Source organism: Geospiza fortis, unplaced genomic scaffold, assembly GCF_000277835.1.
Source record: "Geospiza fortis unplaced genomic scaffold, GeoFor_1.0 scaffold54, whole genome shotgun sequence".
Classification (NCBI taxonomy): Eukaryota; Metazoa; Chordata; class Aves; order Passeriformes; family Thraupidae; genus Geospiza; species Geospiza fortis.
In genome coordinates, this window is record NW_005054301.1 from 7,227,516 (window position 1) to 7,242,414 (window position 14,899).

At 39.1% G+C, this 14,899-nt stretch overlaps 1 protein-coding gene across 2 annotated transcripts in view; it reads right to left on the bottom strand.

The window, feature by feature from the left end:
* Positions 1-14,899, bottom strand: part of MIPOL1 (mirror-image polydactyly 1) — a 184,528-nt gene that overhangs the window by 39,661 nt on the left and 129,968 nt on the right. For both annotated transcript variants that reach the window (XM_031064477.1, XM_031064474.1), the window contains exon 11: positions 11,619-11,713. In XM_031064477.1, coding sequence (XP_030920337.1) covers positions 11,619-11,713 — 95 coding nt within the window. The remainder of the gene's footprint in view (positions 1-11,618; positions 11,714-14,899) is intronic.

Genomic DNA, 14,899 nt, shown 5'->3' on the forward strand with positions numbered 1-14,899 from the left:
ACAAAACACAAAAGAGAAGCAGAGAAATCCCAAATAATCGACTGTAATTTCAGTTTAGACTATTGACTGTTGGGCAGATACTGCTTGCATATATACAAGCCTATTTTGACCAGCACTGAATACAAATTTACATTGAAAACAGAGAGATCCATTACAGTTACACCTCTTAACATTATAACATTTCTTACCAAATTTTACACAATTGCCATTATTATTTCCTACTTTTGAAACAATTTGGCCATTTCAAAGCTTATTTTGTGGTGATCAGTATTTTTTGTTATGGTGTCTTGTGAATGGTACAGACATATGCTATGAACTATGAAAGCTTGACAGCAATGACAGTATCAGGCATGAAGAAAATCTATTTTAATTACCACAGCCAAGAAATTGGTCTCAAAAATCAAAGCAGAAGCCCTAAGAGAGTGGTAAAAACTGGATAAAAATATCTCTCTTGATGACTGGAGAGACACAGTGGTGGAACCTGTGTGACAGAGTATGACTTTATTTGCTCCAAATGTTAGCAACCTCCGAGAGTTCAACTCTGAGATTACAGCGCTTGTAGGTTTCTTTTCATTCTGAGATCTCGTTTTTGGCTCTCTTCCTCAGGACATTAGCCAGCAGTAACCAGGAGAAACTTTTAGTGTTGTACAGTATAATACTACACTTTTCAATTCACTAACTGTCATACCAAGGGTGACTCACTAGCAGTGTAAAATAAATAAATAAATAAATAAATAAGAAACAAACCGTGCACTTTGTCATTCATGAAAACATTTTTGGTTGGCCATTCTGTAATGCTGATACAGCACAGATTAAGAGAAAAAAAAGATGAAACCATAACATGAAAGGCTCAGGTAGTGGAAAAGATTCTCTAAACTCTTCGCTATCAAAGAAAATACAACACTGATGATTCACTCAGCATAACTCCCTCCCTCTCCTTCTGTGGCTTTTCCTTCCAAACTCAGAGCCATAAAAGCTCCTCTGCTAGTGAGACAGCAGCTCCATACCACTGGTTACATGCCTGTCTTGTGGCATCAGGAAAAAAGACAAGTGGCTCTGTGCTAGTTCTCCTTCCTGTCATGACCATGTAAATGGCTGCTTATAAAAGCAAACTATTACTAGTATGTTACACTTCACTCAAATATCTGAGAAACTCGGAACTGAACAAATCCCAGCAGGCCCACTTATTCACTGGAAAACTGTGGCTGAAGCTTCCAAGTTGGTCTCTACTCTCCTAAAAATCACAGTTTTCACACCTATGCTGGAAGAACTACCCATACCAGATGAGTAACACATCATTATGGAATGCTGGACATAGGTTAAAAACCTTCCAAAACACAAGACCTCTATCACATTAGTTAAAAAAGCAGTTAGGGAGTGGGAAGTTAAAATGGAAATTTTTTCAGTAAAAGGCATGACATGCATTTATCAATTTAACAAAAGCTCTGAATTTAGATGGAAATTGAATAAAGAAAATACCTTACTCTCAGACTTCTCTCTTTGTAAACAAAACAGCTGGGCAGCCTTCTGTTTTGTGTTCTGTGACAGGCAGAGGACTTCTGCCACTTCTGCCACCTGCAGTATTCTTAGACACTCCCTAACATTTTTCCACTGTGAGCAGTGTTAAATGCAGAGTAAGAAAAGTAATGTTATGTTTAGCACTGACTGAAAATTGCTCATGTAGAAGGTCTTCTCACCAAAGATTTTTTTTTTTAATTGGGAAATATAAATTCCAACACACAAAAAAATATGCTGTCCTCCCGTGGCACATTTTTAAGTGAAAAGTTTTCTTTTACCTTAGTACTTCAAACTGTAATGCCATTTGACTTCAGCTCTTCAGCTGAAGAGAATTGAACTGAAACACATCAAAGTCATGATTTTTCAAAATAATTGAATTGACATTTTAACATAAAAACATGTCCTGGCAAAAACCAACAGAAAATGAAATGGCATTTTAAGTCCTCCTGACAATGTTATTACTATATTTCTAAATATCATATTAATAACAAAAGAATTCCCTTTCATACAATATTTATAGGGCAAGACAATTTTTTTTACACTTTTAGATTTTCTTCCTAACTTCTCATGGGAAAATCTGTCTTCCAAATAGCTCTTATTACACACACGGTTTTCCTGTGTTCCTTTAACTTGCTCTAGAGAGGGCTGCTTCTTATTCTGTATGTGTTTTCCTTCTCTCATTTTAAAGCAAGAGTACCTGCATTTTCATAGTCTCTAAAGGTGTTATGTAAATGGGTAAAACTTCTTATTCAGTTTAGACAAATAAAGCAGCTGAAGCAGAATTTAGTGATGTGATTAATCTATACTCATCCATCATTTCAACATTTCAATGGTAGAATTAGAATATGTAGCCTTTGTCCATACACCCTTTCTACCAGATAACAGATTTCATAATCCTGCATATACTTTCTATAGATTCTCCAATTTTGATTTTGTGCATTCTTACATTGTATAGAATAGATACCAACTTCAGTGATCTCCTCATCCTAATTTTTACAAGTATTTCTATAGGAGTTTCATACTTTGTATTGCTATCTACTCCAAGCTACCAGTAGCAGTCAGTGGGTTGATTGCAGGTAGTTCTTACAGAGACTTTAAACCTTCCAAGAACTCAATTTTATTATGCTTTAACGACTTTGAAAAATGGTTCCTGGATATCTCTAACTATGTGCTTATTTCAAAAGCATGGAACAAAGTTACACCTCTCCCAGACTTTTCAGCTCACTGAGAAACCAAGGAAGTCATAACAGAAAACCACATAGAGCAGAGGTAAAAAAGAAGGTGAGGGAATCAGCCAGGCAAAGGACAGCTGTGAACATAATGCCAGCAGGGCCCTGCATACAGAGTCGTGAGACCATATCAGCATCCAATAGCAAGGAATTCCTTTCTGTCAAGCAAATCGTTGCTCTTAGAGAAGAACAGAAACTCATGTGAAAAGGCCCATCCCAGCAAAAACGACAAAGTAAATGTTGTTTTAGTTCACATTACCCCACGACAGCAAATAAGTAGAGAAGTCAGCTCAAGTCCTGTGCAATACAGTGTAAGGACCTGTGCAGCACTTCTAGCCTTAAAGTACTTGGCACAAAAAGTTGTTGGTCCTTAACTAATTTGAAAAATGTTAGAAACTTTGCCACTATAACAGCCAGTAGTAGAAGCAGTAGTGGAATTAGCATAGCACAGGGTGCAAATTAAAACTGCATCACAGAGCGTGTTAGGCACTCCAGTCCATATTCATGCTGCTTCCTCCGTCCTGCTGCTTAGTGTTTCTATTGGCAAGGCACCTCTGAGGGCCAAGAGCCAGCCCCTGGAAACATCAGGCACAAGGATTTCATAAAGTGTCAGTCAGACCAATCCAACAGCAGCACAAGGCAATTTGAGTGTTCTACATTCTGGTTGCAGGGATGGCGTGAGGTGGTTTGTTATTCCATCAGGTGCCTTGGATCTTTGACAGTTCAGTGCTTCCCTTCTCTCAAAGTTTTCATAAATCACTAAAGCTGAGTTAGAAATTGTTTCTCCATGCTAAATTTTTTTTCCCAGTGAGATAGGAAAACTTTCAAAGTCATGTCAGGGCAAGAAGCAAAACATCCAAATTTTTTTGTGTGTTTCTAAATGAATGAGAGACACAGAAAGCTTAAAGACATGCTGATGGCTACAATATTTCATTGGAGGGCAAAAATATTAGATACCCACAAGCCCCCAGCAGGTTCAGATACTTTTCATTGCCTGCCAAACTGCCACTGTAAGCACCAAGCCTATGGTACATACTGGAGTTTCTCTCCACCATCCTTTTTCTTTGCAAATGGTCAAATACTAACTGGAGAATGCATGTGAGTCTGGTCTGCCACGCTCCCAATAAATTTTTCTATCCACAGATTTATTTCTAAAGTCAGTGTCTCTGACTATATTACTGCTAGCAATTTGAACAAATGCACAAAGTGAGACCATAATCAATTTCAAGCTGGAGAACAAGAAGTCTGGGAATGGGGCAGGGACAGGAGGATAATAAATTCAATAAAGTGTGAAATACACAAGGATAGCAAGGGAGGGCTCGGTCTTTACTGATCACCTGCACCAAGCCACTGAGAAATACAGCGATCTCAGTAGCACCAGCAAAACCTCATGCAGCCGCTTTCCAGTGAGAGCAGCTCACTGATCAGTCTTTCCCCCTTTGGCTGTCTGATCCAGTTCATGAAATAGCCCCCAAACCTTGGACTTTTATCTCCTGTGACACCAGCAAGAGCTGTGATTGCATAAGCAATAAAGTGACAAAGGAAAGAAGTCACAGGGGACATAGGGGCTTACTAGTGGGAAAATGCTTACGAGACTGCAGAGTGAGAAAAACTCACCTAAAATCCCAATTCTTTTGGGGCTGCAGCACCTCACTGCAAAGCGGCACAAAACAGAGGAGAAGACTGAACACATAGATTCCAAATAATCAGGGTGTTGGCTCCCCTCAACCCCACAATTTGACTAAAAATTCACAGAAACCTCCCTGGATTGCTGAGAGAAAATGTGGTTTTAACCAATCTGATTTAAAGACAGCAGTATTTCTCAACCCCAATTTTCTACTAATTTTAACACTCAGTTCAATAAACAAACAGAGAGACAGTCCCTGCCTTTCTTTTGTTACAACAGAAAACAAATAAAAACCTTGGTGTTCCCTTACAGATTCATTGCCTTCTATATGCTTGGCTTGATCAAACTGGAGCAGGTTAGATTCCTCCAAAACATGTATTACATGGTCTCCCACTGCATATCCAAGCCCCTCATCTCTTTGGTATATAAAAAGAACCTATTCTTTGCTTGTAAGTGGGAAATTTAATTAGCTGAAGGTTTATGTTTAATGTCAGGTGTCTGAAACTCTTCAATAAAATACAAGTCTCTGCTGCAAAAACAGAGAATACTTACAACACAACTGATGTCCTCTCCATGATCCAAAATTGCTCTTCAAAAAGAACTGTGTGGTTTACAGTGATACCATTGCTTGGTCATTCTTCTTAATGACTGTAATTACACCATGTTATGTCTAAAGCAACTAGTACTGAAACAATGACAGCAACTGCCAGAACAGAGGCAAGCAGACAGGATGAAAAGAGCAGGAAAATGAGTCAACTGCCATAACTGAAAAAGTGAGATAAAAAAAAAACAGGTATGAAAAGACCAGTTCTCTGAGGTAAACTGCTGGGACAGGTGCTCAAGGCAGCCTGCTATTGCTTTAGAGGAAGAACTGAGATCACCACTCTGCATTAGTGGTTGCAGCTTCACTAATCCCACTGTAAATGGGTTCAGTTCATTTGGGCTGGGAAACTGGATGTTAGAACAGCCCAATCTTCTGCTACACATTGTGTTCCCCTGAGGAAAATCTACACTGAGAGAACTCTGAAGAAGACTGAGAGATGGCAGAACAAACAGGCTGAAATGTTTGAGCAGGGGTCAGTCAGAGTATAGGAATCTGACGATTTAGGCTATTTATTGTATTCTGACTTGCTACTGCAGTGGCTGTGAAGATGAATATTGACTTTTTAGGTAGAAATAATTTATAGTTTTTAATAGTCCTTAAAACTGGAATGAAAGCAACATTCTAACAGCAAGAATTATACCATTCTATATCCATACACAGAGTCCATGGAGCATGGTGGAAATGGCACCATCTGAGTATTATATTCCACAACATCGGTCATGAAACTGTAGAATGGAAGTAAATTAAACACACACAACTGTATCCAAAGCTTGAATAGAAAAGCCTTTTTATTCAGGACTAGAAGTAATGGCTTACAAAATATCTTTCTTCATCCATTTCACCTGTTACAGGGTGATTCAGTTCTGTAATTAAGATGAAAATTGAGTTTGCCTCTGAGCCTATAAGTTCTTTATTTGGGGAAATAATAAAAAACCTTCTTGATTTCCTACTTTCACATTTATCAATCTCAGTCTTTAAAAAATGAACTTCCATATCATTTTACAGGAGACTTTGTGGGAAAAATATATGGACCTCCATAAAACCAACTGCTATTTAGACCATTTGCTTGTGCCACTTAAACATGAGTTCCAAGTATTCCAACTGAAGTACTGTAAGCATTGAAACTTGTAGATTTAAATTCTGTTAGATCTCTTCAATAGTTTTTAACTTATAAAGTGCTACAACTGGTTAGGGAGCAAGAAAACTGCAGGCATTGCATGCAGAGAAACTACCTCTATTAACTGAAAGTTTGAATCTAAAAATACTTATTTCAAGTAACTGTACTTATTAGTACAAGGAGCCTTACTGAAGTTAATCTTCTATTTCATTGTTGAGAACCATCACATAACTGTAAAATAAGGCATCTTTTGCTCCCATGCTCACCATAACTTACATATTCCAATTACTTTGCAACATTATATTGCTTTTGACTGGGATAGAGTTAATTTTCTTCATAGTAGCTGGTATAGGGTAGATTTTGGATTTGTGTTGAAAAAAAAGTGTTGCTAACACACGGATGTTTCAGTTATTCCTGAGTACTACTCACACAAAGTCAAGCCCTTTTTGCTTTTCACACCACTCCAGCAATGAGCAGGCGGGGGGTTCCCAAGAAGTTGGATAGAGACACAGCTGGAACAGCTGACTCCAACTGACCAAAGGCATACCCCACACCAATATGGTGTCATACTCAGCATATAAATCTAGGGGAAGAAGGAACCTGATTATAAAATTTCCAGATCACATAACTGAAAAATATGCAAATAAAAAACTTGTGATGATGTTCAAACAACAGAGGTATATGAGAAAGAGGTAGTGGGATTAACACTCCCATGTACTTCAAAACTGGTTGTTTGGATATAGCCTTCTTTGGTCACTGAGGATCTTATGATTTGCATTAATCTCTAGCTTAAAGAGCACTGTGTGGAAACAATTCTATTAATAAGAGAGAAATTCTATGCTATTCCTAACTCTTATGCAAATTTTAATTTCTGGTATGTATTTTTGAGTTAGCATCCAGAAAACACAATTTTCTTTTTGAAACTTGACACAGAGACAACACAAGAAGAACAAACAGAAGCACAGAACTTGCCAAACTTTTTATTCGTAGCCAGCTTCTTGTTCCTTATGTATCTGAATTAGCTTCTTCCTCCTTTTTAATTCCATTTCACTTCTCTGTCCCTTCTAAAGAAGACAGAAATTGTTCTGGGATATGCTTTCTTTTCAAAAAGTCAAAAGTCAGAGGGAAAGAAATGTTTCCTCATTACATCTGCAAAAGCTAATTTAAATTTTGGGTTAGGCCATTACAGCTTTCCATGAAGCTCCAGTTTCAGTTAGGATTTGCTTTTCACTTCACCTGAAAAGAAGTGTGGTTTACAAAACAGACTTCTTTCACAATTGGAGGAAAAAAAAAATGAATGTCTTCAAACACAGTCAGCTACCAGATCAGAGAATTGCAGAATAATGAGGTTGGAAGTGACCACTGTCAGTCTCCAGTGGAACCTAACTTCTTCTCAAAGTGATATCAATAAGAGATTGCACCATGTTGCTCATGACTTTATCACATTAGACACTGGATATCTCCAAGGATGGAGATGGTAAAACCTCTCTGGCAACCTGTTGCAATGATGGACAGCCCCTGTGGAACAAGTTTTCCCTTGTAACCTGTCTGAAATGCTCTTGTTTCAATTTGTCAGTTGTTTCTCGCCCTGTTGTCATGGAGCACTGTGAAGAGGTCGCCTTTCTTGACAACCTCTGCACAGACTCTGTTAGGCTGCCATTAGGTCTCCCTGGAGCCAACAAAGAAAGGAATATTTTTTCTTTCCCAGGCTGTACAAGAGCACTACCCTTGGTCTCTCTTTACATTGCAAATGCTATGGCTTCCTGACTGTACCAGTTGCCCTCTGTCAAACTTTCTCCAATTTATATATGTCTTACTTTGACTGGGGACCTAAATCTGAATAGTGTATTCTAGATACCAAGAATCTTCCCTCTGGAGAAAATAGAAGGGGATTTTATATTTTTCCCCTGAAGGCCTCCACTTGTTTCCCTCCTTTAGGCATGTCTGTGTGTACTTACACATACAGATAGTCTGGACTTAAGTATCTCTCCCCTGATTTTGTATGATCAAATGATACTTTGCTTTTCCTGGATTATGCTAATGTTAGTGAAAGTCAGGTTGGTATAAAAATGCACATTTTAATGTCATTGTTTACACATGTATGCATACAAAACAGTTAATATACACACACAGTCATTACTTTTGTGACTAAATCCTTGAAATGTTATTGTGTGTTAAGGCACAAGTACAAGTGATGTAGGTATTACTTGTATGCTTTAATGGAAGCATCTAGTTTGGTTTTTTCTTTGTTGTTGTTGGGTTGTTTTGTTTTGTTCTGTTTTGTTTGTTTATTTGTTTGTGTTTTCTTAAATTTGTTTCTTCTAAATTAAAGGATGATGTAGTGTCCTGGTTCTGGCCAGCACAGGGTAAGTTTCTGCAGTAGCCAGGAGGGAGAATGGCTATGATCCAGAGGATATTCTGTACCACCTCATGACATTTTCCAGTCAGGGGGAGAAGGGAGTCTTTTCTGGGAAGAAGGGGTTCCTTCCCATCGGGATAGTGTGGCTATGTTTGGGTTGGGGTTAGAATTGTGCATGTGAATCACTCTCTCTCTTTTGTATGCTTTTAAAATTAATATTGTAGCTGTTACTGTTCATTTTCTTGTCTCATTGCTGTTTGCAGTAAATTATTCTTATCTCAACTCCTGATCTTCACCTTCTTTGCCTCCAATTCTCTTTTCCATCCTGTCACAGGGGAAGAAGCGGGAGGGAGAAGGGGGAATGAGTGAGTGGCATGTGGTTTGGAGAGTCTCAGCAGGACCACTAAATTGGGGGGCACCATTCCTAAACCCCGACTCAGAGAAATCTCAGTTAAAAAAAGGAGAAAAAGAATAAAGTAGGAGAAATGTTTTTTGTAAGGCCAGGGAAGACCTAATAGCAAAAGGAGAAGTCACCTAATGAGCCAAAATTGTTAAGCCGCTGTCATGCTGGAGCTTAAGACAGAAAGTGTAAGAATCTGGCGAAGACATGAGAGAACAGAAGGTGAAGGGAATGTGCACCTGGCATTGTCACATTGCAGTTTGACAGTTCTCAAGAAGATTGGAGCATGTGTGGAAGCCTGTATTTTGCTCACTGGGGAATTCTGAAATCCAAAAAAGAGAAGTAACTCCAGGGAACGCAGCCTTGAACAGCAAATCATACAGCTAACTCACTTGGATCAAAGAAGCAAAGTTCCACCCCAGTTGAAAACAGACTGTCTAAAAACACTCCCAGTGCTTGTTCTAGACTACCATAGCACAGCAAGCACTATGAGGAAATAAAAAAACCCAGCAGACATCTATAAATGTGTCCCTTCCACACACAAATCAGAGTGCAAATTTTCATTCATTTGGGATGGCTTGGGAAATGCACTGTCTACCTTGCCATTCATACTTACTGTGGCCATCCCACCCTTGGCCTGGTACAGCTCCCAAAGCTTTATGCACATGTGACACATATTCTTTTCTGTTTCATTTGGCATGTGTTTAAAGCACTGTCACACTATTGGATGACAAGGGCTGCAGATGTTCATGTAACTTAAAGGAAACTGTAACCAAAATGTCAAGTTCATAAGAATCCTCACAATGGCGCAATTAATTTCTAATCAAATCAAAAGACAGGCCTGAGAAATTAAATGTTGCTGCTTATGCACTTATAGGAACCCTTGTTGCCTTTTACAACCCTTGCAAGTTCAGCTCCAGGTGGCCTCTGGCTTTTCAAGTCATGTCTTTGTATGCTTAAGACAGTGTTTCCATACAGAGAAGTTGTGGAATCTCCGTACTTAAAGACATTTAAAACCCCTCTGGATGTGGACCTGGGCAACCAGGTCTCAGTGGCCCTGCCTGAGCAGAGCTGGACAAGACGACCTCCAGAGGTCCCTGCCAACCTCAATCAGGCACTCTGTGGGTCCCCTCTGGAATACATTAGCCTCTAGAACAGTGAGGTAGGTAGGAGATAAAATCTTCTACTTTAGATGTTATAACTTGTATAAATCAGTAGTGCTACAACAGTTCTTGCTCCAGGGAATAATCAGGTGAGCATTTCCACAGCTTCTGGATAGATTTTGCAAATGCTGTCAGCCAAGTTACAGTGAAATTTTGACTGATCAAATTAAGAGCTATAAGTTAATAACATGATATATTCTAATGCTGATTTCTGCATGTCATTATTGTTGATATTTCTGGGATTTAAAGCATTTCAACAAGTAAATGGCTGTTGCTGCCTACTGTACTTAAACATCGAATGTTAGTGCAAACTTGATAGGCTAGGCCAAAAATGTAACTCAAAAATCAGTGAAAAGTCTCCTACAATGTGTATAGACCAACACAAGCAAATTCTTAATTTCTAAAATATCAATTAAAAAATTGCATTTCAGTTTTTAAATTATTCAAAAAAACCACCCCATTTAAATGAGTATTAAGGGCACCATAATAAATTCTTTCCAGCTTGGTAAATCATACCATAATTTGTGCACACACTAAATGCTGACCAAATTCATTAAATGCAATAATCACAAATTGCTTGGGGTTTCTATTCACTATTAACAGGCTTTAAATAAATGCCTATGAGATTTAGGAACAAAAGTTGTTTTTGAAACTTCCCTCCAAGGTTTTAATAAACTTAATGAGAAGGGGAAATTTGAAAAACCTCTAGAAACCTGAGTATTTTTCACTTTCGAATGCTGAAACACTGAAAACATACACAGTTCTGCTATTTCAAATGCTTTTTAGACATAAATAACTAGTCCTCTTTATTTCCAATGAGTATAGTATTCACACTATATTTATTATTTACCTCTGTAGCCCACATCCCTCATCACAGACATTCAGCCTTTGGATTCACAATTTTCAGCTGTGTTGATGCCAATTCTCCTGCCTTTAACCTGCTGGCTGCTCTGTATCCCCTCTCACACAGGAGGTCAGGATGAAATGAGAGCTGTAACCCAACATCACTCCATAAAACAAGCTAACTCCTTCACTAGACCACACAGAGCTTTTCCTTAGGGACTAAAACCCACTGATCCATGCAAATGTTCAGTGCAGCCCACCTAAATTAATGAGAATGGGTATTTCTCTCATTCTCCATACTGCTACAGAACATAAGGAATTAAAAGGCACATATATTGGAGCTGAAGAAGAAACCAGTATTTTAGAATTACAGATTTATTATTTTAAAATCTATATTGACTAAGTTAGGTATGTGCAAACAATTAGGGAAGAAACAAGCATTTATGTAATCTGGTTCTTTTGTTCATGTGTTTTTAAATGATCACACTGCCATAGCACAGCTTTCTAGAGCAAAAATCAACCACCAACTTTTCACTTCCCTTAGAAGAAACTAATTCAAAATTCAGGCTATAAGAAAGGGACTCCTATTTCAAAGAGGTGGTTGGTGAGCAGTAAAGCAGAAATGCAGGCTTTGATTCATTGATGTATTCACATTTTTCCAACAAATACCTATTTGATAAGGCCATTTCCTCAGTCAGACATCGTACAGAAAATTTCCCCTATGAGTCACTCATTCATATTAGAATCAATCATTTTACCTGTAATAAACACGCAATGTTTGGATTTCTTCTTCTAGTTTTTTGCACTGTTGAAGAGCAGCTTCCTTTTCTTGTTGCAAAGCTATCAATTCTGCCTGTGAAATGATAAACAATTGATAACCAATTTATTCAGAACATCCATACTTTTTTGAAAACACATCAATCTCTGCAATAATTTCAACCATTATAACTGCACACATAGAATTATACTGTTGTATGTAACACAGTGTTGTGGTTTAACTCCAGCCAGGAACTAAGTACCATGCAGCTGCTTGGTCACTTCTCCTTCCTCCCACTGATGGCATGGTGAGGAGAATCAGAAAGGGAAAGAAAAGAAAATCAAACTTGTTGATAAGAACAGTAAAATAATTGAAACAAAGCAAAAAAAAAAAAAAGATATTCATATGAGTAGTTGTAATAAAAAGGAGAGGGACAGAGGGAGATAAATCCCAAGACAGGCCAGTGATGCACGATACAACTGTTCACCACCTGCTGACTAATGCCAAGCCTGTCCCTGAGCTGTGATCACACCCTTTCCTGGTAACGCCCCCCATTTTATATCCTGGGTGTGATGTTTTATCACACAGAATGTCCCTTTGGCCACTTTGGTCAGTTTTCCTGACCATGCTCCCTCCCAGCTTCTTGTGTACCTCCTCACTGGCAGTGCAGGACACACTGAAAGTCCTTGACTTGGGGCAAGCACCACTTAGCAACATCTAAATCATCAGTTATCAACATCATTTGCATACTGAATCTAAAACACAGCACTGTACCAGCTACCAGGAAGCAAATGAGCACTACCCCAGCCTATTTAATTCTTATGAAATATTCTTTTTCTAGCATTGAATTTTTTCTATATTTTTTTCATGATTTCTGCACTAGCAGAATCATGTTTTGAATGGCTTCTCACATGTAAGTTTTTTGAATACCTAAGGTTAGAACTCTTCAGTTCAGCCAAGTGGTTATCAGCAAACACATTTCATATGATACATATGTGCTGCTATACTGCAAAACTGTTGACCAACATATACAAAGTGAAGCAAGGCCCTTGGCCATGAACTACTGACACATGACTCTGGTCTGCACATGGCTCCCTGGCTGTTAAGGGCAGCTCCCATGGTAGCAGCCCCTGGCTGATGTTAGCAGCAGAAGAGCTGCTGGATAACCAGGACCCTGAACAGTGGTAGGCAATGATCCAGCAGAGACTGGCACCGACAGCACACGCTGAGATCTGGGTGCATTCTTACCCAGGATCTGGTTTATAGAGGGGTGAGGGAATCCTTGAGCAATCACCTTCATCTCCCATCTGTGAGCCTCACCGGACACTCCCCCTCCCATCCTTGATTCACACTAAAGGGAGTGTGACTCATGACCATAATGGAAACTGCAGCATGTGGCTTGTAATTCAGGAAGGTAGCCAGCCCCAACAGGCCTTACAGTTAAAGAGGAGGCAGGGAGAAATAAGTATTCATGCATATTTAATATGGGTCTATAGCTTAATCACCATTAATTTTAAAAGTCCAGTTTCAATAGCACTGCAGGACTGCCTTGAGGGCCCAGGTACCATATAAATAAATCAGTGGGTGATTTATTGTTGTAACAACAAATAAGATCAGACTTCCACAGCAATTCCTTGACACGTGAGCCTGAGCATTGGGCTGTTTTCCAATGTTTTTAATTCATGGTGTAAGTTATTAATTGTACAAATTGTAGGGCCCTTAACCAAGAGGCACATGTGTGAGAAATGCCAACTGTGGATTCTGCCAACTCTTCAGGACAGTGTTGCGGAAAAGTTTCTTGGTAAATTAAAGACCTGTTATATGAGCTACAAACCCATGAAGGGGAATGCACATAGTTCAGCCTCTAAGTCTGCCAAACTCACTGTATAATCATGAACAACTCTGCCTGTATGCCTCAAAATTTCTCTCCTAAAACAGGGCTCCTGCTTGCTTCTGTTTCCTGTTTGTCTGTAAGTCTTCAAGGCAGGTGTTTTACTGTTCACTGTCAACTCCCAGTCATCTATGGGCAATTCATTCTGCTGGTTGATTAATCATGTCCTGGATACTTGGCTGATTCCTGACAAATTTTATTGAACACTGCTTGTGTAGCTGCACAAATGCAGCTACACAAGCAGTCTCTGAACCGTGCTGCTCGGTGGGTCATGTTGCACCCAGGGTTTTGCACTGCCCAGGTACAGGACCCACTGCTGTAATTGCTCCTGTGAGAGACATCCATAAAGTTTTAACAGGAAGTTCCCTGGTGAATAAGAACTTTCTTACTATATGGGGGGCGTTCCTTCAGCTTTAAAAGCAGAAAGCGTTAATGTTTAACATCTGAGTGACAGTGGTTTTGAGCTTCTGATACTGAAAACAATGTACTGCATGCTGGCAAGCCCTAACTTCTGTCAGAAAGAAGTTAAAATCCTCTGCAGGTGAGCCTCTTGCCTGGTGCAGCTTGCTGCCTTGCAAGCAGAACTCACAGAACACAAGATGTTAGCCAAACCAAGCTATTTTCTGTAATTATACCGTTCTGTAGGTGAAACAACATTCTTAAAAATTGGAAAACACACTTGAATCAAAGTAGGTGGTTTGTTCTAGAGGCCAGTAATTAACATCCTTGCCAATTTTCTCTGTACTGTGAAGTGTGATTGAAATGGTAGACTGGAAGGAAATGTTTGCAGCTGACACACCTACTCGGAGAGATTAACGGCTAGTCTCTTTGGAGAGCTATCATAAAAAATACACCTCATGTTCCACTCGCCATTCAGGACAAGAATCAGAGGCACTAGAGCCTTAAAACTATTATTTATGCCAGTTTTTCAGCAGAAAAAAATGCACTGATTTGATTAGGTTTGCATCTAGGTTTGAACCAATAAAAACATCAGCAAAATCAGGTTCTTTGGACTTAAAAAAAACCAAACAAACAAACCCGAGAGCTACAAAAAGTGAAGGGAAGAAAAATAGACATTTGTTAGCCTCCTCAGTAACTTCCAGTGGAGTTGGTACTAGGGAGCTTCATGAGACCAACAAAAATCCATGCACAAGAGTCTCTGTGCACAGCATGCAGCCATGTGACAAAACGACCCATTGTTCACAGGCCTGAAGGGTGGTAAACACAAATAAAAGAGTCAAATATCCTTCCAAGGCAGAGATGTCTTCCTTCACTAGAAGAAGGAAAGCAAAACAGTGCTCATCACAAAGTTAAATTGCTAGCTAAAATAATGGCATCTGCTCTACAATAAAGAATTTGGAAGACTCCTAAATGTATATTGAAATCCATCC